This window comes from Anolis sagrei, chromosome 6, assembly GCF_037176765.1.
Source record: "Anolis sagrei isolate rAnoSag1 chromosome 6, rAnoSag1.mat, whole genome shotgun sequence".
Taxonomy (NCBI): domain Eukaryota; kingdom Metazoa; phylum Chordata; class Lepidosauria; order Squamata; family Dactyloidae; genus Anolis; species Anolis sagrei.
Genome location: NC_090026.1, coordinates 80,027,555 through 80,052,203, shown reverse-complemented (window position 1 = coordinate 80,052,203; position 24,649 = coordinate 80,027,555). Strand labels below are relative to the sequence as shown.

The window sequence follows — 24,649 nt, the reverse complement described above, 5'->3', positions numbered from 1 at the left end:
CTTCCGTCTAGAAACCGATGTCCTCACTGCGGGAGAACTTGCGGATCAAGAATAGTGCTACATAGCCACCTACAGACCCACTGCCAAGACACCACATTTGGAGGACCATCATACACAAACAACAAGGGATCGCCTAAGAAGAAAGAAGTTACCAGAATATTTGCTGGTTTTTAAAATAAGAACCTATTTTTTCATTATTTGAAGGTAACTAAGATTGCTTCTAGCTATGCTTTTAGAATGCTAGACGCTATTGGCCTTTGGTAGAAAAGTGGTGAGGCTATACAACCTCTCTTGACTGTAAAGGTTACAAAAATAAGATCTGCTGTGTTGGCTGTAAGATAAATTCCAAAACTGTTATCCAGGTAGGATCTTTAGTAGGTCGCCTGAAAGGGCATTAAGAGCATGCAGACTTTCAAGACTTATAGATGTTGTCAATCTGGTAAGATAATGCAAAATGTAACGTGGCAGAGAGGGAAAAACAAAATAGATCTTTAAAAATGTTGAATTATCTGGAGATGCAATCTGAAAATATTCCAGTATGTCTCTGTTTCATTATATTTCAATATAATTTTTCTCTTATTTTGTTCTCACATGAAAGTTTACTACTCATACTTCAGGATTTCCCCCTCAATATCATGAAGGTGGTTTTTTTTTTTTTTTGCATGGATCATCAATATATTTGTCTTTTTGCTTTCACACAGGGTTAAAAATCTCATTTTTTAATACCTTGTTATATCAAGATTTTTTTCTAATCAAGGTTGAGTATCCCTTATCTGAAATGCATGAGACCAGAAAACCTTTTGATTTCGGTTTCTCTTCACATTTTGGAATAGGTGTATTTGCATATACAGACATAATGAGCTATCTTGCAGATAGGACCTAAGTACAAACACAAAAATTCTTTTCTCTATACACTTTATAACCATAGCCTGAAGTAATGTACTGTATTTTGAAGCAATTCTCCATTTGACTCAAATTTGGTGTATAGTGAACCATCAGAAAGCCAAGATGTCACTATCATAACCACCCATGTGGACGATTTTGGAGTATTTTGGATGTCGGAATTCCAAATAATGGATGCTCAACCTGTATTTTGCAACACGTACACACATTCCAATTGGAACAAGATTTTAGCCTTTCCCAAAAATGCTATTCTTAATGTATTTTGGAATACAAGTGTCAGTCATTCATCAGGGATGATAGAAGCTGTCATCCAAAATATCTAGAGGCAGTGCACTGGAGATGTCTAAAAGCACCCACTCTTAATGAGAAAGAACTAAAAAATCAAAGATGAATGTTACAAATGTCTATAGTTTGTTGGGATGGCATATGTAATCTTTTAACCATTTCCTAATGGAATCCTTCCCTGCTTATCTCTCTTGTTTTTTTTTTTAAACACGTACTTCTCAATCACCACTTTCTTTCTGGTTTAGAACATCATTTTTAGTGCAAACTACAAGCAGTCCCCAAGTTGCATACATCTGACTTACAAATGACTCATAGTTAAGAACAGGGTTGAGATAACAAGAAGCGAGATAAATCTACCCCTTGGAACGAAAAGAGTTATCATGGGGAAAAGGTGTATCCACTGAAGCTTTCTCATCTATCCTTATTTCCACAAGAAGCCATTTTTTTCAAAATCCAATTATCACAGGGACAGAAAGTGAGGTGAGGTCTTCTGAACAGGAGCACAGACAGCAAAACAAAAAGTACAGAGGTGTTAATCCTTCCCTATGCTAGCCAAAGCTTGAGTGTGTGTATCCGGAGTTAACTTAAACAATGTACCTCTTCCTACTTACAAACAGATTCAACAAACCTTGGGGACTGCCTGTATTTCGAAGCCCAAATGTTGACAACCGTTGATTTAAAAGATGGGAATGTATACTCTTCATTGAATTGTGTGTAGCCTTTTTTGCGTTCCCAAATTTATTTTTCTCCTTGGTCTGTGTCTATAAATTATAGAAGGGAATTGAAGAGAATGAAGTAATGCTTATTGTGAAATATATCCTAGATCTCTTTTGAGTGCTCTAAATTTCTGCATAGATATAGGGTGAAATATATATTTTCCTGTCAACTTGTCATATGTGAAGGAGACCAAAGGACAATAGGAGTTGTTTGGGGGTAAATTATGGTTAAGATTTAGAGGTATTTCCCCCCAAATAATTGCCATGAAACTGACTATTCCGGCACATGATTTATATTTTGCATTTCATTGTATCCCTCTTCAGAATCCTGGTGGGGAAAAAATCAATAAATACTTTAAATAAATAATAGATGTTTATTAACAGTATTCTATCCACTGCTGTATGCATTCTGTTTCAGCATAAAGAGTGCTGTTGGGTGTAAAGAGTCTTACTGAATGTAATGCAAAATCAGCTGGAGTTTTCCCTGGCTCTGTCACGATTTATAGATTTATTTTCAGCATTTGGCTGTAAGTAACAAAATGTAATTAATTGCTTACCATCTTCCCAGTCAAGGTTATCAAGTTAATCCATTCATTAGCGGCACATATCAGAATGTGGAAACAACTGGTTATCTATAACCAGTTATATGCCACTTTCTTTTCCCCTCCTGCCAGTGAGGCTTAACTAACCTCACTCAATATTCCTGTGATGTGATTGCAGTTTCATTGTTTGGAGGAAGGAGGGAAGAGGCAGCGGGGAATGCAGTATTTTGGCTCTACAAATTGACACGAGCAGATGGCGCTTGCAATATACAGTGGCTTACTGCATCATGTGATGAGCCTTCTGTGAGAGACTTTGCAGCATAGGCTCAGAGGAAGGGATTTATAGATTTGCTGGTTTTCTGCCTTGGGTGGGTCCTTCTCATTTTCATTTGGAGATTGACAAAGTTTTTTTTGTGGACAACACATAAAGGTTATGCACAATTCCATTAAAGAGTGGCATGTGTTTCTAGGAACGAAATATGAGAGTTCAACAGTAATTACTAAATACTAATGTCAGCCTCTCTATCCAGAAGACTAGTATCCATGGTTTTGTTTATCCACATCCAACAAATATGTCCTTTCTAAGCATTTTCTAGGTCTTCCAGGCTATATTTGTACCAGAAATTCTTCAGTTTAATTGTATTCTCTTTTATCCATTGATTTGCATAACCACATAAATCCATGAATGTATACCCTGTGGACATAGGACTCGGACTGTAATGGGAGGAATAGGATGAAGGAATCCCAGTGTAATGGTTAACTGTATACATGAGGTATGGAAGAAGTACAAAGAACAGAGTACTATCTGACGAGCTAGGGACTGGGCATTTATAAATATGGACTAGTCATTCTCAAAATCTTAAACGCATTCTTTGAGAAATCTGTTTTGGCTTATATTTTAAAAACATTATAATATATTGTTGAAAGCTTTCATGGCTGGAATCACTGGGTTGTTGTAGGTTTTTCGGGCTATATGGCCATGTTCTAGAAGCATTCTCTCCTGACATTTCACCTGCATCTATGGCAGACCTCACAACCTCAGAGGATGCTTGCCATAGATGTAGGTGAAACGTCAGGAGAGAATGCTTCTAGAACATGGCCATTTAGCTCGACAGCAACCCAACATTATAATATTTTAGGTTATATATACTTCGGGTTAAATACACATCTTAGGACTTACGGATTTAAGACTTCCACACAGTCAAACTGTTTGATGGACATGTCCTATTTTGCATTGCTCTTTGAAGGTTTATTACCACCATCACAATTTGCATCACTCTGATGCTAATCCCACAATTATGTAATCATTCTTAAATTCATTTTTGTTTTATGCCTTGAAGCCATTTCTGTCTTAGAGCAGAAAACCCTTGTCTCACAGTATCCCAGTCCAACATTCAAACTATTACACCACATTGGTTTCCATATGCCTGAAGAAACAGATTGAAATTCCCAAAAGCTCATGGTAAATGAAATCAGTTTCAAATATGCTGCTAGGTGAGTCTTCTGCAATAGACTTATCTCTCAATTTTCCCCATTTTTTCATGCTGACACAGGTTAACATTGTGGTTGTTATATATGCTCCAAAGTGACATAGGTAATTTTGTTCTGAAGCAGATACTGTTGAGTTATGTTTAGACCCCATGAATCTGTTTTATGTGTCCAGGTCACACCAGCCTAGCCTCACAAGTCTGTTTTTGACTGCAGTGACCTTCATTCCCCCGCTGCTCCATATTTTGTAAAGGTTAGATTAATACTTGGTAAAGGTCAGGCACTGTCGTATTCTTCGCTCCGAACGATCACACCCTCAAGGCATTTCATCAAAAAGGAAAAATGCTATCATAAACTAGGACATTAAGACTGTGTATGCTACAGGCATGTAATATTTATGCTGCAGGGAAGAAACGGTTCCTGCTGAGCATGCTGGAAGCTCAATCCATTTCAAGCGACAACATAACAAAGCACTTAGAGAAGGAAACTTTAAATGGCGAAGGCGTGTAAGATTTCTTTCAAAGGCAGCTCTCTGAAGAAAAGATATTTACCGCCTGAAAATCATTTCTAAAAATGATTTAAGGAAGATTTTAAGGGGAAGACTATCTATTAAAATAGGCCCCAAAGGCACCAGATGGGAGATGGATGGGAGACTGCCAAGGAATCCCAAGGGCTGCAGGCGATATTTTAGAGGAAAGAACTGGCAGAACTACAGCTAAGGCATTCCTTGCCTAAGAAACCTTGTGAAATTCAAGGGGGTGCCTTAAGTTGACAGGCTGCTTGAAGGCAAACACCAACGCACAGAATATCAGATCATTACATTTTCTGATCTTGGTTCTTTTTTCTTAGTTCTTTTTATGGAAACGAGTATTATATCATCTTGATACTCTGTAGAATGAGAGGATACAAAATTAATTATTGTCGAAGGCTTTCATGGCCAGGATCACTGGGTTGTTGTAGGTTTTTTCGGGCTATATGGCCATGGTCTAGAGGCATTCTCTCCTGATGTTTCGCCTGCATCTATGGCAAGCATCCTCACTACCTCTGAGGATGCTTACCACAGATGCAGGCGAAACGTCAGGAGAGAATGCCTCTAGACCATGGCCATATAGCCCGAAAAAACCTACAACAACCCGATACAAAATTATTTTCTCTGTTTATTAATGACTAGCCGTGCCCTGCCACGCGTTGCTGTGGCCCAGCCTGGTAATCTGGAAAATAAAGTAATGGTTTCTAATATATGTAATTTATTTATGCTACTGAGTAAACAGTATTTCTTGCTGTTTCTTTGTCAGTGTTGATGTGGTGATTCTCTAGTTTGCCTACTCTGGAACATGCAACATATAATTGTCCTTCTTTAGGGGTCCCTTTCAAATCTATGATACTATATCTCTGTGTGTGTGAATCATATATATCTATCAATATCTATGCCTGGATGGCTCTTTGTCAAAAGGGCTTTGATTACATTTTCTTGTCTTGGTGAAGGGAGTTGGACTGGATGGCCTTAAGTATTTTCTGTTGGCATCAGGGTTCTGTGTGGGAAGTTTGGCCCAATTCTATCATTGGTGGAGTACTAAAGGCTCTTTGATTGTAGGTGAACTAAAAATCCCAGTAACTACAACTCCCAAATGTCAAGGTCTATTTCCCCCAAATTCCATTTGTGTTCATATTTGGGCATATGGAATATTCGTGCCAAGTTTGGTCCAGATTTATAATTGTTTGAGTCCACAGTGCTCTCTGAATGTTGGTGAACTACAACTCCCAAACTCAAGGTCAATGGCCACCACCCTTCCTAGTGTTTTCTGTTGATCATGGGAGTCCTTAGTGCCACGTTTGCTTCAATCCTATCATTGGTGGGGTTCAAAATCCTCTTTGGTTGTAGGTGGACTATAAATCTTCGGCTTAGAAATGGAGATGAGCACCACACCCCAGAGTCAGACACGACTAGTCTTAATGTCAGGGGAAAACCTTTACCTTAAGCTAGGTGGAAAATAACTGACTACAAATTGTATCATTATTATTATATTGCTGAAAAATAATAAATATATAGCCCTGTGAGATTCTTGGGCTTGACATAAATCAACAGGTAACTTGAAGGCACATACTTGTACGCATAACACACAAGCACATGTCCCAAGATCTATTCTTGTTAGGTCTATCATTTGGGTTTAAGATCTTAATAAGTGTGGATTATTGACTGGTCTTCTTTCTACTAATTTGTCAAGATTGACGAGTGCTAAATAATGGTCTCTCTCATTATAGGCCCAGCTGGAAGCTCAGAAAGCAACACAGGATTTCCAGAGAGCCACAGAGGTGCTCCGGGCTGCAAAGGAGACCATTTCCCTGGCTGAGCAGAGGCTGCTGGAAGATGACAAGCGTCAGTTTGACTCTGCCTGGCAGGAGATGCTTAACCATGCTACCCAAAGGGTAAGATTTATTGGTTTTCTAGGGAAAAGCTGCCCTTTGCTTTCTGTCCCTTCCTGTAGAAAGTTGAACATTCTTGAGAGGTTTGTGAAAGAGATGAAAGTTACAGAATACTGTGTGTTATGTGTTGTTGGCCAGGCTCTGAATTTGCAGTGATTCATCAGTGAGCAGTCATATAGGTTACTTCAGATAGCATTTGGTCTGACCTGGTCACATACATGGTTTTAAAGGAACTCCACAAAGCCATCTTAGAAGGTACAAAATAAAGCATAGGGAATTCAGTTGTTAGTTTTAACCTGTTAAAAGGCCACACTTTTTGGTGTACGTCAAACTTTTTAGGACATTTTCCCCTTGCACTTCTGTAAAATTTAGTAGGTCTATGGTTATTGCCTTTTAGGCTGTTTGTCAATACTTTCTTACGATCTTCGACATCATTTAGGATTATAGACAATTCTGGAATTACCTTACATTTTTGTGGGCTTCATGACCTTGGTTCCAGGATAAAATTATGGTCTCTTTATGGTTTTCATGTTATAAACATAGGAGTCAGCCATTGTTCTGCATTTCTAAGTTATGATTGATAGAATTTTAGATAGCTAGCCAAAGGTATATCCCTAATACAATTAAGATTTTCTTAAAAATGAAGTCTTAACTAAGCAACGTCATTGTGGTGTAGTGGTTGAGTGCAAGATTACACTATATCAAATTTGGAAAAAAAATTGTTCCTGGCTTGAAAGTGTTGTTTTCTGTTTAGTTGTGCAGTACTTATTTTGAAAGTAGTTGTTCTACTGCAGAAATTTTGCTTTTGTGGCTGCCACAAACTATGTTGAATTAGTTGAGACTCTGTGAGATATTCACTGAAAAACTATAGCAAAATGTGCTGCAGGATGTCCTGCAGAAACAAAGTTTTTCAAAGTGTTGTCGAAGGCTTTCATGGCCAGAATAACTGGGTTGCTGTAAGTTTTTCGGGATGTATGGCCATGTTCCAGAAGCATTCTCTCCTGATGTTTCACCTGCATCTGTGAGAGGCAAACTCACAACCTCTGAGGATGCCTGCCATAGATGCAGGTGAAACGTCAGGAGAAAATGCTTCTGGAACATGGCCATACAGTCTGAAAAACTTACATCAACCCAACTTTTTTGCAGTTTAATGAACGTTTCTCATGTTTTTATGATAGAACCAGTTAGGAAATGACATGTATTACCCAGGAACTGAAATAATTTTACATAGTGTTATGATTCTGGAAACCTACTGGGTGACTTTGAGTAAGTCACGCACTGTCAGCAACAAAGGAAGGCGAAGGTGGAAATCCCCCTCTGAACAATTGTTTTTCAAGAAAATAAATAAATAAATAAATAAATAAATAAATCTTTGTTTGTACCTCGCCACCATCTACCCGAAGAGACTCGGGGTGGCTAACAAAACATTCAAGGTGCCACACATAAAATAGCATTACATATCATAAAAACAATACACAATTTGGATACAAACAATAGATAGTGTCAGTAGATAATGTGTGTGTGTGTATAAATAAAAATTAAAAATTCTAAATATCATACCTGTGGGCCATTGGGTTTCTTCAAATACGAACTAAAGTGCCAAATAACAATGGTTGACATCATCACATGACCATAGTGCATTACTCCAGGCAAATAGCATTGTTTTTAGGCTCGAACTGAAGGTTTTGAGATTTAGGACCACTTGATCTCTCTAGGGAAGGAATTCCAGAGTCGGAGAGCCACCATCGAGAAGGCTATCTCTCTTGTACTCACAAACTGCATCTGTGACGATGGTGGGACTGAGAGAAGGGCCTCCCCAGCAGATATCAGCACTGATATAGCACTTTATAGGTAATAACCTGTGCTTTGAATTGGGCCAACAGCAGCAGTTACCTCAACGCTTATGACTTTGACAGAATGACTTTAATTATGTTTGTCATCAGCTTCCAAATTTTGTTATGCTTTGCGTCTATGTTGAGAAGTTGGGGCTGTAATGCTGTTAAAAATGGACTCGAGCTCAGCGTAAAGTAGTCCTGCCGCTGCTTCAACTCAAAGCCATTTTTATTTCTTCTTCTTTTAAAGGTCATGGAGGCAGAGCAGACGAAAACCAGAAGTGAGCTGTTGCACAAGGAGACAGCAGCCAAGTATAATGCTGCCATGGGCAGAATGAAGCAGTTGGAGAAGAAACTGAAAAGAGCTATAAATAAATCCAAGTATGTCACTTTGTAGATATAGGTCAAATTCTTACCTGCATATATTAGAGAATGATGCATGTGCTTAAGAGAGAGAACGAGTGGGTAGGGGAGAGGCAGAGAAAGAAAGAAAGAAAGAAAGAAAGAAAGAAAGAAAGAAAGAAAGAAAGAAAGAAAGAGGCATGCTATTACATGACAAGAGGACTTTTTTTAGGCTTTTGGTCACATGCAGGTGAAGAACTCATAACTTAAGATTATACCTCTATTGTCCTTGACCAACGATTCTTCTCCATGTTATATCTTATGATTCTGGGGAATCTTTTTTGCCACTTTTTCTATAGAGTTGGATCACAATACCACACAGAATTGGGTCCCTGAAGGACAGAGAAATCATTATGCATACTCAACACTCTGTTAGGAAGTTCTGCCTTAGTTAGACCACATCTGGAATACTGTGTCCAATTGTGGGCACCACAATTGAAGGGAAATGTTGACAAGTTGGAACGTGTCCAAAGGAGGGTGACTAAAATGATCAAGGGTCTGGAGAACAAGCTCTATGAGGAGCTGCTTAAAGAGCTGGGCATGTTTAGCCTAAAGAAGAGAGGGCTGAGAGGAGACATGATAGCCATGTATTAGTACATCAGAGGAAGTCATAGGGAAGAGGGAGCAAGCTTGTTTTCTACTGCCCTGGAGACTAGGACACGGAACAATGGCTTCAAACTATTCCATCTGAACATTAGGAAGAATTTCCTGACTATGTGAGCCGTTCAGCAGTGGAACTCTCTGCCCTGGAGTGTGGTAGAGGCTCCTTCTTTGGAGGCTTTTAAACAGAGGCTGGATGGCCATCTGTCGGGGGTGCTTATGCAATTTTCCTGCTTCTTGGCAGGGGTTAGACTAGATGGCCCATGAGGTCTCTTCCAACTCTATGATTCTATGATTCTGGAAAATGGTTTTGAGAAGCTGAAATCAATTTCTGAGAATGCCTCTTGAATATCCTCTGTAAGGGAAGTGGATCCTTCTCGAAAATAAAAGAGGAAATGAATAATTGATATTGGAATTCCTTTAGCTTTGAAGAGATAGCTTAGTATAGGAAACCCTGAAACAGTTAGTGTTGGAATCCAGGACAGACATTTCTCTTGCTTATTAGTAGATTGTTTTGCCAATAAGTAATGATAATCACACCATCTTTTTTCTGTACTTTCTCTCCAGGCCTTACTTTGAACTCAAGGCAAAATACTATGTACAACTAGAGGTATGTATCAATAACAATTTTCAGCAAAGATGTAAAACTTGAAATACATATATTGCAAATTAGTTTTATGATTTTAGAGACAAATTTCAGACCACTAATGGCTAATAGTCAGGATGGCTGTATGCTACTCCTTGTTATTACAGGCTATATGCCCTTGCTTATCAGTTGCTGGAGAGACGAGGAAGAGGGCACTGTTGAATTCATGTTCTACTGGTGGCTTTTCCATAGGCACTGGCAGTTGGCTTCTTTTTAATTTTTCCCTGTCATTACTTTTATGAGCCACCTTTGGGTTTCACTTTAGGAGAAAAGCAGTATATACGAGGGTTGAATGAAAAGTAATGCCTCCACCTTCATAACTCATCAACAGATGGCAGTACTGGTATGTGGCAGGTACTGGCTTGTTCAGTAGACTCTCCTCTACAGTTCCATTTTGGCGGGAAGCCTTAGCATTGAATGGTTGTGTTGTTAAAGTGCAATGTATGGAACCCTGCGCAGACGGTCGGTCAATGCGACTTAAGCAACGTGCAGTCATTGAATTCTTGATAGCAGAAGGTGTCACCCCAATGGAGATTCATTAGAGAATGCAAGCTTTTTATGGTGATTGTGTTGATGTGAGTACTGTGTGTCATTGGCAAGTAAGTTTAAAGATGTTGAGGTGGGAACATCTGACTTGCGTGACAAACAAAGAGTTGGACATCCTGTGACAGCAACCACCGAGTTTCACAAGCAAAAGGTTGATAGATTGATTCAGGACAATTGTCGTATCATTCCATCTATATAAATAAAAATGTAATGTTCATTTGTGGGATTAACATAACAAAAACTACTGGGTGAATTGACACCAAATTTGGACACAATACACCTATCAGGCCAACAAGTGACCATCACTCATAAAAACACTGAACAACACAGTGGAAGAGACTTAAAAAGCCAAAAAAAATCCCCAAAACATTACAATGCATCTGCAAAATCACACATATATGCGTAAACACACACATATACACACATACACAGACACATACACACACATATACAAATATATACACACAAAACGCATATACACAGAATGGGCCACAGCAACGTGTGGCAGGGGACAGCTAGTAGTGTTATAAAAAGGAATCTTTGCTCGAAAACAAGGTAATAACAATAGGCTGTTTGTCTGGGAGAAGCTGAATTAGGCTTGTGAATGGGTCGAAGTGCTGTGTTTATTGTCTCAAAACCAAATCTTACCTTTTATTACCCTAAAGTTTCATTTAAGCAATGTACCTCTTGCAATAAGGTAGAAGCTACCTCTCTGTGAAGTTTATATTAATAGACTCACTATAAGCAGTGTATCGCTTATAGTGAGTCTAATGGCGCTGCGGGTTAAACCGCTGAGCTGCTGAACTTGCTGACCAAAAGGTTGGCGGTTCAAATCCTGCTCCTGCTGCTAGCCCCAGCTTCTGCCAACCTAGCAGTTTGAAAACATGCAAATGTGAGTAGAGCAATAGGTACCACTTCTGCAGGAAGGTAACAGTACTCCATGCAGTTATGCTGGCCACATGGCCTTGGAGGCGTCAATGGACAACACTGGCTCTTAGAAATGGAGATGAGCACCAACCCCCCGAGTCGGACACAACTAGACTTAATGTCAAGGTGAAACCTTTACCTTTACTTTACCTATCTCTCTTAGTAAAAATGTATTTTGCCTCATTAGCAATTGAAAAAGACAGTGGACGATCTGCAAGCAAAACTGTCCTTGGCAAAGGGTGAATACAAAACGGCACTGAAGAACCTAGAAATGATCTCTGACGAGATCCATGAGAGGAGGCGAGCTTCTTCCATGGGGCCCAGAGGGTGTGGTGTGGGCGCTGAAGGCAGCAATACTTCGGTGGAAGACCTTTCAACATGCAAATTGGAGCCAGATAATATTTCCAGTAAGTAGAAGTAAAATGTTTGAGTAGGTCTGTAAAAAAATAATAATCTGGATTTGCCATATATTTTCGCAAAACATTTGGTCCTCCATATGTTTTAGACTCCTGCTCCCAGAATTCCTGACAATTGGCCAATCAACCCAAGGCTCCTGGAGGACCAACAGTAGGGAACCACAACTGTAGATGAAACATTTATTCCAAACTGCCAGCTTTGCCTATTAAAGCACATGAAAATGTCAACAGAAAAATGGGGCTCCAAAGAAGCCTTGAGATCCCTTGTCGCCGATGAATGATAGCACTATACTGAATGAATTAGTCTGTCATAAACTAAAAGCCATTGTCCTCCTTTCCTGTTGTGCAATATGTGACTGAATTGGAAATGGCTGTTGACTTGTTATCTACTTGAGTCCCCTGGTGGTGCAGCAGGTTAAACCGCTGAGCTGCTGAACTTGCTTACCGAAAGGTTGGCGGTTCGAATATGGGAAATGGGGTGAGCTCCTGCTGTTAGCCCCAGCTTCTGCCAACCTAGCAGTTTGACAACATGCAAATGTGGGTAGATTAATAGGTACTGCTTCTGCAGGAAGGTAACAGAGCTCCATGCAGCCATGCTGGCCATATGACTTTGGAAGTTTCTATGGACAACACCGGCTCTTCAGTTTAGAAATGGAGATAGGCACCCCCCCCCCCCCCCGAGTCAGTTACAACTAGGCTCAATGTCAGGGGAAACGTTTACCTTTACCTTTATACCCATTCCTTATTGTCACACTAACTGGTGCCAGTGTATTTATTTATCGTGTCAGGAGCGCACCAAAACAGTTGTATTGCATTAAAAACAAACAAACAAAACATAGTTTGCAGACTTGGTATTCTATTAAATGACCTTCGACCAGTAGTTGGCCACTTGAAGTGTCTCTGGTGTTGCTGCAAGAAGGTCCTCCATTGTGCATGTGGCAGGGCTCAGGTTGCATTGCAGTAGGTGGTCTGTGGTTTGCTCTTCATTCGCATGTTGTGGGTTCCACTTTGTGGCCCCATTTCTTAAGGTTGGTTCTGCATCTCGTGGTGCCAGAGCGCAGTCTGTTCAGTGCCTTCCAAGTTGCCCAGTTTTCTGTGTGCCCAGGAGAGAGTCTCTCATTTGGTGTCATCCATTGATCCATTGACCACCTGCTGCAATGCAACCTGAGCCCTGCCACATGCACGATGGAGGACCTTCTTGCGGCAACACCAGAGGCACTCCAAGTGGCCAGATACTGGTCAAAGGACATTTAATCAGCTATCAAGTTTGCAAAATTTGTGGTTTTTAAAAATCTGTTTGCTTGTTTTGTTCTGTTAGAAATGTAATACAGTGTTCTGGTTGCGGATGACACGATAAATAAAAATAAATCCATTGATTGAGGTTCTGGGTTTGAGCCTGCCACTGAGGTGTTCCAGCGAGTGTCTCTGTAGATCTTAGAAAACTATTTCTTGATTTAAGTCATTGGCGTGCTGGCTGATACTCAAACAGGGGATGGGTTGGAGATATCATTGCCTTGGTCCTTTCACTATTGGTTGCTACTTCCCGGCGGATGTCAGGTGGTGCAATACCAGCAATAACAGTGTAATTTCTCCAGTGGTGTAGGACGCAGACACCCCATGATAATGCGGCATGTCTCATTAAAACACATCCACTGTTTTAGTGTGGTGAGATGTGTTCCACACTGGGCATGCATACTCAGCAGCAGAGTAGCACAGCGCAAGGGCAGATGTCTTCACTGTAGGTTGTGCCAGTCAGTGAAGGTCCCCAGGTTGTGCCAGTCAGTGAAGTTCAACAATAATGGGGAAGAAAGTTTCATGTTTTCCAGTCCCTTATTGTTTCATGTTTGTTGCTGTGGACTGTAAGGCTGCCCCTGGTGTTATCAAAGTGATGAGAACACACAGTCCTTAACAATGATTTGACACTATGTGAGTTCAATGCAACTATCTTTAGAGCTGGCCTTTCATAATAGTGAAAAATCAGCTTGTTTTTAATGAGAGCTGCCATGGGTATATTTCAAACAGTGTATGTAATTATAATGATGGGGGGCAGAGTCCATAAACTAGTGGCATCATCAAAGCGATACGCACTAGATGTCAGGGGAATAGCTTTGTTAATGAAGTTTTCTCTCAATGTTGCACACAGTGGCTTCGGAAGTGTTTGAGGATGACAACTGCAGCAGTGTTGTATCTGAAGAGGATTCTGAAACCCAGTCTGTGTCCAGCTTCAGTTCTGGCCCCACGAGCCCTTTTGATATGCCGACTCAGTACCTTCCTGTGGCGCGGCCTAGAAGCTTGGATCTGTCCAGCCCCGTCTCGCTCTCTGAATTTGGCGTATTTCCTTTATTAGGACCTCGCAGCGAATGTAGTGGGGCTTCTTCTCCCGAGTGTGAAATTGAAAGAGGTAAGTTGAACTAAAAAGGCCTATTATATTTTCTGTACTGGGAGACACCAGAATAAGGTTCACAGAGAAAACCACCAATATCATGCCTTTCTAAGGGATAGAGAACCTTAGACCCTCAGTATGGTAGACTACAATTTCCCAGATCTCTTGTATTTCATAGATAACCATGTTGCCAGTGGCTGATACAAATCCTGATTCAACAACTTGAGAGACACATCTTTCCCTGCCCTGATTCATTTACATTTATGGTATGACTAAAGAGATAGCTGAGGATCTTTACATATAATCTATGTAAATGAGTTTTCCAGGCTGTATGGCCATGTTTCAGAAGCATTCTCTCCTGACGTTTCGCCCATGTCTATGGCAGGCATCCTCAGAAGTTGAGGGGTCTGTTGGAAACTTAAGTAAGTGAGGTTGATATGTCTGTGGAATGTCCAAGGTGAGAGAAAGAATGCTGCAATTGGCCACCTTCATGAGCATTTAATGGCCTTGCAGCTTCAAAGCCTGGCTAGTTGCAGCCTGAGGGAGGTCCTTTGTTGGGAGATGTTAGCTGGCCCTGATTGGTTCTTGTCTGGAATTCCCCTGTTTTTGAGTGTTGCTCTTTATTTACTGTTCTGATTTTAGTTTTTAAAAAAAATATTGGTAGCTAGATTTTGTTCATTTTCATGGTTTCCTCCTTTCTGTTGAAATTGTCCATATGCTTGTGGACTTCAATGGCCTCTCCTTGTAGTCTGACATGTTAGCTGTTAGAGAGGTCCATCATTTCTGTGTTCTCAAATAATATGCTGTGTCCATGTTGGTTCATCAGGTGCTCTGCTATGGCTGACTTCTCTGGTTGAAGTAGTCTGCAGTTCCTTTCATATTCCTTGATTCGTATTTGGGTGCACCATTTGGTGGTCCCTATGTAGACTTGTCCACAGCTGCATGATGTACAGTTGACAAGCTGGAATGTGTCCAGAGAAGGGCAACTAAAATGATCAAGGGTCTGGAGAACAAGCCCTATGAGGAGCGACTTAAAGAGCTGGGCATGTTTAGCCTGAAGAAGAGAAAGCTGAGAGAAGACATGATAGTCATGTATAAATATATGAGAGGAAGTCATAGGGAGGAGGGAGCAAGCTTGTTTTCTGCTTCCTTGGAGACTAGGACGTGGAACAATGGCTTCAAACTACAAGAAAGGAGATTCCATCTGAACATGAGGAAGAACTTCCTTACTGTGAGAGCTGTTCAGCAGTGGAACTCTCTGCCTCGGAGTGTAGTGGAGGCTCCTTCTTTGGAGGCTTTTAAACTGAGGCTGGATGCCCATCTGTTGGGGGTGTTTTGAATGCGATTTTCCTGCTTCTTGGCAGAGGGTTGGATTGGATGGCTCATGAGGTCTCTTCCAACTCTATGATTCTATGATTCCTACAGAGGTGAGAGGATCCCTCTTGTCCTTTGCTGAACGTAGCATTTGTTGGAATTTCCTTGTGGGTCTGTAGATCTTTTGTATCCTGTGAGGATGCCTGCCATAGATGTGGGCAAAATGGCAGGAAAGAATGCTTCTGGAACATGGCCATATAGCCCGGAAAATGCACACCAAACCAGTTATTCCAGCCATGAAAGCCGACAACAATCTGTTTAAATGTAGAATCCTTTCATGCAAAGTTGATTCCACATTTTCTGGGATTAATGGGATAGCTCTGGATTGGGTTCAGATTTAGTTGTCCTGAATTGGTACTGTTCTTATTGTTTTTCATAATCCGCTTCATCTTCACAGGTGACAGGGCTGAAGGTGCAGAGAACAAGACACTTGACAAAGTGAATAAGAACAGGAGTAGCAACGGCTCTTCTTCGGGTGGCCCAATGTTGGACAACAGGATGAAGCGACTCTCCCTCCAATGCCTGAAAGTCAAAGATGGGATTTGTCCCGACAGAAAAACAGTACAGATTGGATGAAATTGATGCCACTTTGCAGCGAACGAGAATTCTAACTTATTTATACACAAACATCTTCTGGACGTCAGAAGGACATTGTGCCAATAACAAATATATGCCAAATCTCTTGAGTGTTAACTCTTTAAAACTGCACTAAGTTACATCAGTGTTGAGGGCTGACGCGTGTGGTGTGTTTTGAAAAATAAATGACATCATTTTGACAGATGTCGACCACATACATCATCAACTGTGCTTGTACTGCACACTTCATATCTCTTTGTAGCAGTTTGGCAGAAGCAATAACTCGTGCTGTGCTACTTGAGCAGAGAGGCCATGCCAAATGGTTGCGAGGCGCAGCCGATTGCCATTTGGTGAGCTGAGCTGCTGTTCAGACATACTAGAATTCCAAAGTGCCAGTGGCATATCTTTTTAAATACCTTGTTCTTTCACTGTATTATGTTTTGGGGTTATGAAAAAAAGCTCTTGCATGTAATTGAGCCTAGAAACATCTGCTCTTTCTCTAGAGCTAATGAGTGATAGATGATATCTCTATGGTAGCATAAATGGATGAATATTGGTGCACATGCGGTTTGAGGGAGGGCAGGTTAACATGATAATGAACCCAGTGACTGATATGTAATGTATAGTGGAAATTCTTACCAAGGACACATTTTCCAGCACTTTTAAAGTGAGGACTGTATGATATGGTGTCCATCACTAGGCATGGTTAGGAAAAGTTACGCTTACCCCTTGGCCTACCAAGTAAAAGTGGCGAGGTGTGCATGAAAGGCAGCATATCTGCAAGTTAGGATTGAAGAATGGGTGAATACTTTCTGCTATCTATGTCGGGTGTCATGTATAATGTATTTGGATTCATTAAAAGGGACGTATACATGTAGCATCCCTTAAGCAAAAAGCTAAATGAGACTGGAGGGTTGAAGCATGCTTTAGTAGCAGCTGTTAGGCAGTAGAGAAGTCTGGTAGTTACACTAATAATAGTTAAAATAGGATTTTTTTTTGTTGCTTTGATAGTATTCCTGGAAATGGCATATGCCATCCCTAATAAGCTTATTTATTTTCTGGATGTTTATTGCCCCAGTTTGCTTGGTTTAGTTTTGTCACATTTTCCCCCTATTATGTAACTTATACATCTATTCTGGAAACAAATGTAAAAAAAACCCAAACCTTTCACACTACAGTAAACATCTCCTTTTCCCCTTTTTAATTTTGTCTACATGTGCAGTATGGTTACATTAAGTGTTTTAAATGATTTTAGGGAAAAAACTTGATAAATGTGTTTTCTGAGCTATACACCTACCTTCCATTTGTTTGCTTGGCTTACATTTCAGCTAAGGAGATGAATGCTGTGAGTGCCAAATGGAACGGTAAAATAAAGAGAAAAGTAGAAGTCTTTGGTGCGGTGTCTTTATTCTAGTGCAGGGAAAAGTGCAAGCTGTAGCCATGAGACGCAATCAAGCTTTATGGGTTTATTCTAGGCATGATTAACCTTTTAGAGGGAAGTAATGCTATCCCTCTATTCTCCTTTGGTTAGACCACACCTGGAATATTGTGTCCAATTCTGGGCACCACAATTCAAGAGAGATATTGACAAGCTGGAATGTGTCCAGAGGAGAGCGACTAAAATGATAAAGGGTCTGGAGAACAAGCCCTATGAGGAGTGGCTTAAGGAGCTGGGCATGTTTAGCCTGAAGAAGAGAAGGCTGAGAGGGGATATGATAGCCATGTATAAATATGTGAGAGGAAGCCACAGGGAGGAGGGAGCAAGCTTGTTTTCTGCTTCCTTGGAGACTAGGACGCGGAACAATGGCTTCAAACTACAAGAGAGGAGATTCCATCTGAACATGAGGAAGAACTTCCTGACTGTGAGAGCCGTTCAGCAGTGGAACTCTCTGCCCTGGAGTGTGGTGGAGGCTCCTTCTTTGGAAGCTTTTGAACAGAGACTGGATGGCCATCTGTCAGGGGTGATTTGAATGCAATATTCCTGCTTCTTGGCAGGGGGTTGGACTGGATGGCCCATGAGGTCTCTTCCAACTCTTTGATTCTATGATTCTATGGAGCTGCCGGTGGGTTTCCTTGGGTGGTGGGTAGTATGGTGTTTGGGGAGGACTTTGGTAGGGGTTGGGTAACATGTTCATGGCACTCACTATAACTTCAAATGTCATTTGGAGGGAGGGCTTTTTGCGGCTCTTCAGCACTGTGAATTAAAGCTTTCTGTGGAAGTGGGCACCCCAGCCACATACACATACGTATTTACACACATATTTTCACTTTTATTATGGATATAGAATAGATATATAACAGTCAGTGAAAGTGATGCTAGCCATTATGTAAGAAAGCGGAGGATCTTACTAGTTAGGGAAGCTAGAGAAGAAATATGAAATGCTGTTTTGGTACTTCAGTGCAAATGAAAGTGCAATCCTCAGGCCACATTATCCCCAGAATTTAAAGGACTGATCTTCTGATTAATAAGTGTCCTGCTATATGCCTGTGAAATGTGGACTGTCTACAGACGTCACACTCAACTCCTGGAATGATTCCATCAGCGTTGCCTCTGAAAAATCCTGCAAATCTCTTGGGAACACAGATGGACAAATGTCAGCATGCTAGAAGAAGCAAAGACCACCACACTGAAGTGATTCTCCTACGCCATCACTTCTAGTGGACTGGCCACTTTGTCTGATTGTCCGATCACCTTCTCCCAAAGCAGTTACTATACTACCAACTCAAGAACGGGAAATGTAATGTTGGTGGACAGGAAAAGAGATTTAAAGATGGACTTAAAACCAACCTTAAAAACTGGCATAGATACCAAGAACTGGGAAGCCCTGGCCCTTGAGTGCTCTAACTAGAGGTCAGCTGTGACCAGCAGTGCTGCAGAATTCAAAGAGGTACAAATGGAGGGTGAAAGGGAGAAACATGTCAAGAGGAAGGCATGTCAAGCCAATCCTGACTGGGGCTGCCTTCCAACTGATATCCACACTGCAGAACATGTGGATCAAGAATAGGGCTCCATAGCCACCCACGGATCCGATGCCAAGACACTGGAGGACCATCATCCTTGGGCTACGAGGGATCGCTTAAGTAATTTAGTGAACATACATTTGAAAGAGCCACTGGCTTAACACAACCACTTTCCCAATCCTCTTGTTACTCTATTAAACAGCTTGTCAGAATATCTCGAGATTCCAACTTTTTCAAATTGGTTTGCTGTAAGGAGAGCCTTAAAAGATAAATTAAAAGCAGCGGTTGCTTTTAGGTTTCGACGTACTTGTCAGTCCAAGCTGCAGCTTTAACTTTCATCTTACTAATTACCTGGCAAAGCAGATAAGCTGCCAGTTACTGTCAAGTACACAGCGTGAGTCGATTCCCCTGAGCCCAAATGGTCCATTACTGAAGAGCAATTACAAGGCATCTGATTTTAATTTTCTTTTCAAAGGCAGCTATAATTCAAGATTATCCCAAAAGGAGCGCTTTCTTGTTGCTGCATGATAATGTGGCAGGAACAACACCGAGCCTGTGCATCTGCCGCCCTAAGATCAAAAGCAACACTTCAGATCTATTTTCAAAAAACGCAGGCATAATGCAAAGGCAGAGGTGTCTGAAAAAAACCCCCAAATTGTATGGTTTCTATGTACGAAAAGGATATGGAATGAAGCTTATTCCAGTGCTTCCTCCCAAACTTGTTTTTGTTCAGCGGAGCCCATGTGCAAAACAAGGATTTATTTTCCCCACCATTAGCAAGGATAGAAAAAGCCTTCGAGTTGAGTATTTATAACCTTCAGATTTGGTACATGGGTTTAGATTTTTACAAGAGGAAAAGGTTTTCCGCCTTACATCTGAGCTACATTTTGTACATACTGCAAGATGTCTGCTGGAAATTTATGTAATTCCAATAGTGTTGTCAAAGGCTTTCATGGCCAGAATCACTGGGTTGCTGTGAGTTTTCTGGGCTGTATGGCCATGTTCCAGTAGCATTCTTTCCTGAAGTTTCACCCACATCTATGGCAGGCATCCTCAGAGGTTATGAGGTCTGCTGGAAACTAGGTAAGTGGAGTTTATATATCTGTGTAATGTCCAGGGTGAGAGAACGAACTCTTGTCTGTTGGAGGCAAGTGTGATTGTTGCAATTGGACAGCATGATCAACATTGAATAGCCTTGCAGCTTCAAAGCCTGGCTGCTTCCTGTCTGGGAAATCCTTTGATAAGTGTTATCTGACCCTGACTGACATTGGAAATAGCAACTTACAAAGCTTCCACTAACTGTTTGTAAATGTGTATAATAATAATAATAATAATAATAATAATAATAATAATAATCGTCATCATCATCACCACCACCACCACCACCACCACCACCACCACCACCACCACCATCTTTATTTATACCCCGCCACCATCTCCCCAATGGGGACTCGGAGCGGCTTACATGGGGCCAAGCCCGGACAACATATTACAGCAAAATAAAACCAGAGCATAAACAACAAACACCATCATCAAAATTGCATAAAGGAAAAGAATCTATATCTATATATATAATAAAGAAGAGTGTTTGTTTGTATGGGAAGGACAGAGGAAGTGTGGAGGGCGGAAATGTATGTGGCAGCGTTCTGATTGGCTGCCGCTGTGGTGCTATTTGCATATGGTCTCTGATTGGGCAGCTTCAATAGGAGCCCCTGGTGGAGAAGAGGGTTCATGACAGAAACGGGGCATGACAGAAGGAAATTTGCATATGGTCTCTGATTGGCCAGCCTCAAATCCAACATTCCGAGATGACAAAGAGAGGAAAGGAAAGGCCAAAGGGGGCTGGGTCAGAACACTACCAATACAGACCGAAATAGGCACACAGAGCCCCCATCACCCACTCGACATCCTACTGCAGTTTGGAGGACTATGAACCATGGATGATGGGACTTGCAGTACCACCACTCACATTCTGAGACCGCTGTTAACCTTATCCAATGACTGATCAGGATCAAACTTCGCACATAGACCTCTTATGACCCACTTTACGTCCTGGTGTGGTTTGGCCGGGGATGGACCGTGGATTATGGGACTTGCAGAACCATTGCTCAATTCTTCAGACCACTGCAACCCTCATCCAATTACCAATACATACCAAACTTGGCACACTGAGACTCCATGACGCACTCTACATCCAGGTGCAGTTTGAAGGAGGATGCACCATGGACGATGGGACTTGCAATACCTGCACTCCCTTCCTAAGACCACTACAACTGTCAACAATGATGGATCAGGATCACAATTTACACAGAGACCCAGCATGACCTACTCTACATCCTGGTGCGGTTTGGAAGAATTTGACAACGGATTATGGGACTTGCAGTCACTTCACTCACTTCCTGAGACCACTGAGACCCTCGCCAATGACTAATCAAGACTAAACTTGGCACATGGAGCTCCAATAACCCACTCTACATCCCGGTGCTGTTTCAAGGAAGACGGACGATGATTGATGGGACTTGCAGTACCACCACTCACATTCTGAGACCGCTGTTAACGTTATCCAATGACTGATCAGGACCAAACTTCGCACATAGACCTCTCATGATCCACTTTACGTCCTGGTGTGGTTTGGCCGGGGATGGAACGTGGATTATGGGACTTGCAGTAACATTGCTCAATTCTTCAGACCGCTGCAACCCTCATTCAATTACCACTAAAGACCAAACTTCCTACACTGAGTCTCCATGACGCACTCTACATCCTGGTGCAGTTTGAAGGAGGATGCACCATGGACGATGGGACTTGCAATACCTGCACTCCCTTCCTAAGACCACTACAACTGCCAACAATGATGCATCAGGACCACAATTTACACAGACACCCAGCATGACCCACTCTACATCCTGGTGCAGTTTGGAAGAATTTGACAATGGATGATGGGACTTGCAGTCACTTCACTCACTTCTTGAGACCACTGAGACCCTCGCCAATGACTCATCAAGACTAAACTTGGCACATGGAGCTTCAATGACCCACTCTACATCCTGGAGCAGTTGGGAGGATGACAGACCATGGATGATGGGACTTCAAGTACCTCCACTCCCCAAGACTGCTGCAAAACTCATCTAATGACCAATCAAGACCAAAGTTGGCACACAGAGCCCCCATGACCCACTCTACATCCTGCTGCAGTTTTGGAGGAGGGTTGACCATGGATGATGGAACTTACCGTACCTTCACTCACATTCTGAGACCTCTGCAAACCTCATCCAATGACGGATCAAGACCAAACTTGGCACATAGACCTCTCATGACCCACTTTACGTCCTGGTGTTGTTTGGAAAAATTTGGAGATGGATGATGGGACTTGCAGTACCTTTGCTCACTTCCTGAGACCACTGAGACCCTCGCCAATGACTAATCAAGACTAAACTTGGCACATGGAGCTCCAATGACCCACTCTACATCCTGCTACAGTTTGGAGGAGGACAGACCATGGATGATGGGACTTCAAGTACCTCCACTCCCTTCAAAACATTGCTGCAACCCTCTTCTAATGACCGATCAAGACCAAACATGGCACACAGAGCCCCCATGATCCACTCTACATCCTGCTGCAATTTGAAAGGGGATGGACTTTGGATGATGGGACTTGCAGTACCTTCACTCACTTACTGACAGCACTGCCACCCTCATCTAATGACTGATAAAGACCAAACTTGGCACACAGAGCCCCCATGACCCACTCTATATCCTGCTGCTGTTTGTAGGAGGATGGGCCATGGATGATGGGACTTCAAGTACCTTCACTCACTTCCTGAAAATAATGCAGCCGTTATCCAAAGACCAATAAAGACCAAACTTGGCATACAGAACCACCATTACCCACTTTCTCTAATAACCCGGGCAACGCCGGGTCCCCAAGCTAGTATATATATAAAAACACAGTCATAAAATAACATTCCAATAAGCACAATCACAATAATAATGGGCAGGCCACATGTACAGTATAATTTAATATACAAGAAGTTTGTTAGTAACCCTGAGATGTTATTTTTAAAGAACACTACTTTGTTTTTGTCTCTTGAGTGCATATTTTAACTAGGAAGTTTTAAGGGAGTGTATATCTTTTGGGCAGTTACAACTGCAATTTCAGTTTCAAAGAAACAACCTCTGCTAACCAAATATATTTTTGTAGTGGCATGTCTTTATCCTTGTTTAGATATGGTTCTTCAGTTTAACAGCTGAGTTACCTGTGTGCCATTACAGAAATACTTGTGAATATCGCTTGTTCAGAGCTGACTCCTCACAAGGTCATGCTTTTCTTGACTACTGATTTTCAAAAGGTGGTCTCCACATGTTCATGGAGATTCACATCATTTTTACCTTTTCAATAAGGTTATGGTGCACTTATTTCCATAGGTTATGGAATTTCCAATAATTGATTCATGTTTGGAATTACTCTGTTTTCTGAGTGCTGTTCTTTATTTACTGTCCTGATTTTAGAGGTTTCTTTTAATACTGGTAGCCATATTTTGATCATTTTCATGGTTTCCTCCTTTCTGTTGGAAATGTCCACATGCTTGTGGATTTCAATGGCTTCTCTGTGTAGCCTGACATGGTGGTTGTTAGAGTGGTCCCGCATTTCTGTGTTCTCAAATAATATGTTGTGTCCAGGTTGGTTCATCAGGTACTCTGCTATGTTTGACTTCTCTGGTTGAAGTAGTCTACAATCGGGGCCGGCTAACACCTCCCAACAAATGATATCCCAGGCAGGACTCAACCAGTCTTTGAAGCTGCAAGGCTATTCAATGCTAATCAAGGTGCCCAATTGCAACATTCACACTTGCCTCAAGCAGACAAGAGTTCTTTCTCTCAACCTGGACATTTCACAGAAATATAAACCTCATTTGCCTAGTTTCTAACAGACCTCACAACATCTCTGGATGCCTGCCATTGATGTGGGTGAAACATCAGGAGAGAATACTTCTGAAACATTGCCATACAGCCCGGAAAACTCGCAGCAACCCAGTAACAATAGTGTTAGATAATGTCAAAATTCGCATTGACTAATGACAGCCCTATTATGAAAGAGGAACCTCCAAGACACTTTATTATTTACAGCCCTTTTACACACACAAGGTTGTGGTTTCCTGGACTGAGTCTACTCATCTGTGAAGAAGTCCTCTTTTTCTACTGCCTTTTACTTCACCAAGCATTATTATGAGGGTTGAAATGAAAAGTAATGCCTCCACCTTCATTACTTGGGTTTGGATGGGAATATTTTAATAAATCAAATGCAGAAGTAATCCTTAGACTGTGCTCTGTAACTACCACTATTCACTTTTCCACATAATCACCAGACAATTGGATACATTTCTGCCAATGATGAACAAGTTTTCTGAAGCCGTCATGGAAGAAGTCAACACTCTGATTCCACAACCAGCATCTCACAGTTCTCTCATCCTGGGTACCCATCGTGCACAGAACTTCAAATTGTCAAGCAAAGCAATAATTTGACCCACACGTTCTTGTGAAATGCCGATTATGCTTGAAATTTCTGAGTGATATGATCGTCCTGAATCAATCTGTCAACCTTTTGCTTTTGAAACTCAGTAGTTGCTG

At 41.4% G+C, this 24,649-nt stretch overlaps 1 protein-coding gene across 1 annotated transcript in view; it reads left to right on the top strand.

Moving 5' to 3' along the window:
• SH3BP5 (SH3 domain binding protein 5) overlaps positions 1–17,447 on the top strand; it is a 62,550-nt gene extending 45,103 nt beyond the window's left edge. Inside the window, exons 4-9 of the mRNA XM_060781833.2 lie at positions 6,197–6,361; positions 8,441–8,571; positions 9,760–9,802; positions 11,499–11,718; positions 13,871–14,128; positions 15,882–17,447. Of these exons, the coding sequence (XP_060637816.2) occupies positions 6,197–6,361; positions 8,441–8,571; positions 9,760–9,802; positions 11,499–11,718; positions 13,871–14,128; positions 15,882–16,060 (996 nt within the window). The 3' untranslated portion in view covers positions 16,061–17,447. The remainder of the gene's footprint in view (positions 1–6,196; positions 6,362–8,440; positions 8,572–9,759; positions 9,803–11,498; positions 11,719–13,870; positions 14,129–15,881) is intronic.
• Positions 17,448–24,649: the final 7,202 nt, after the last annotated feature.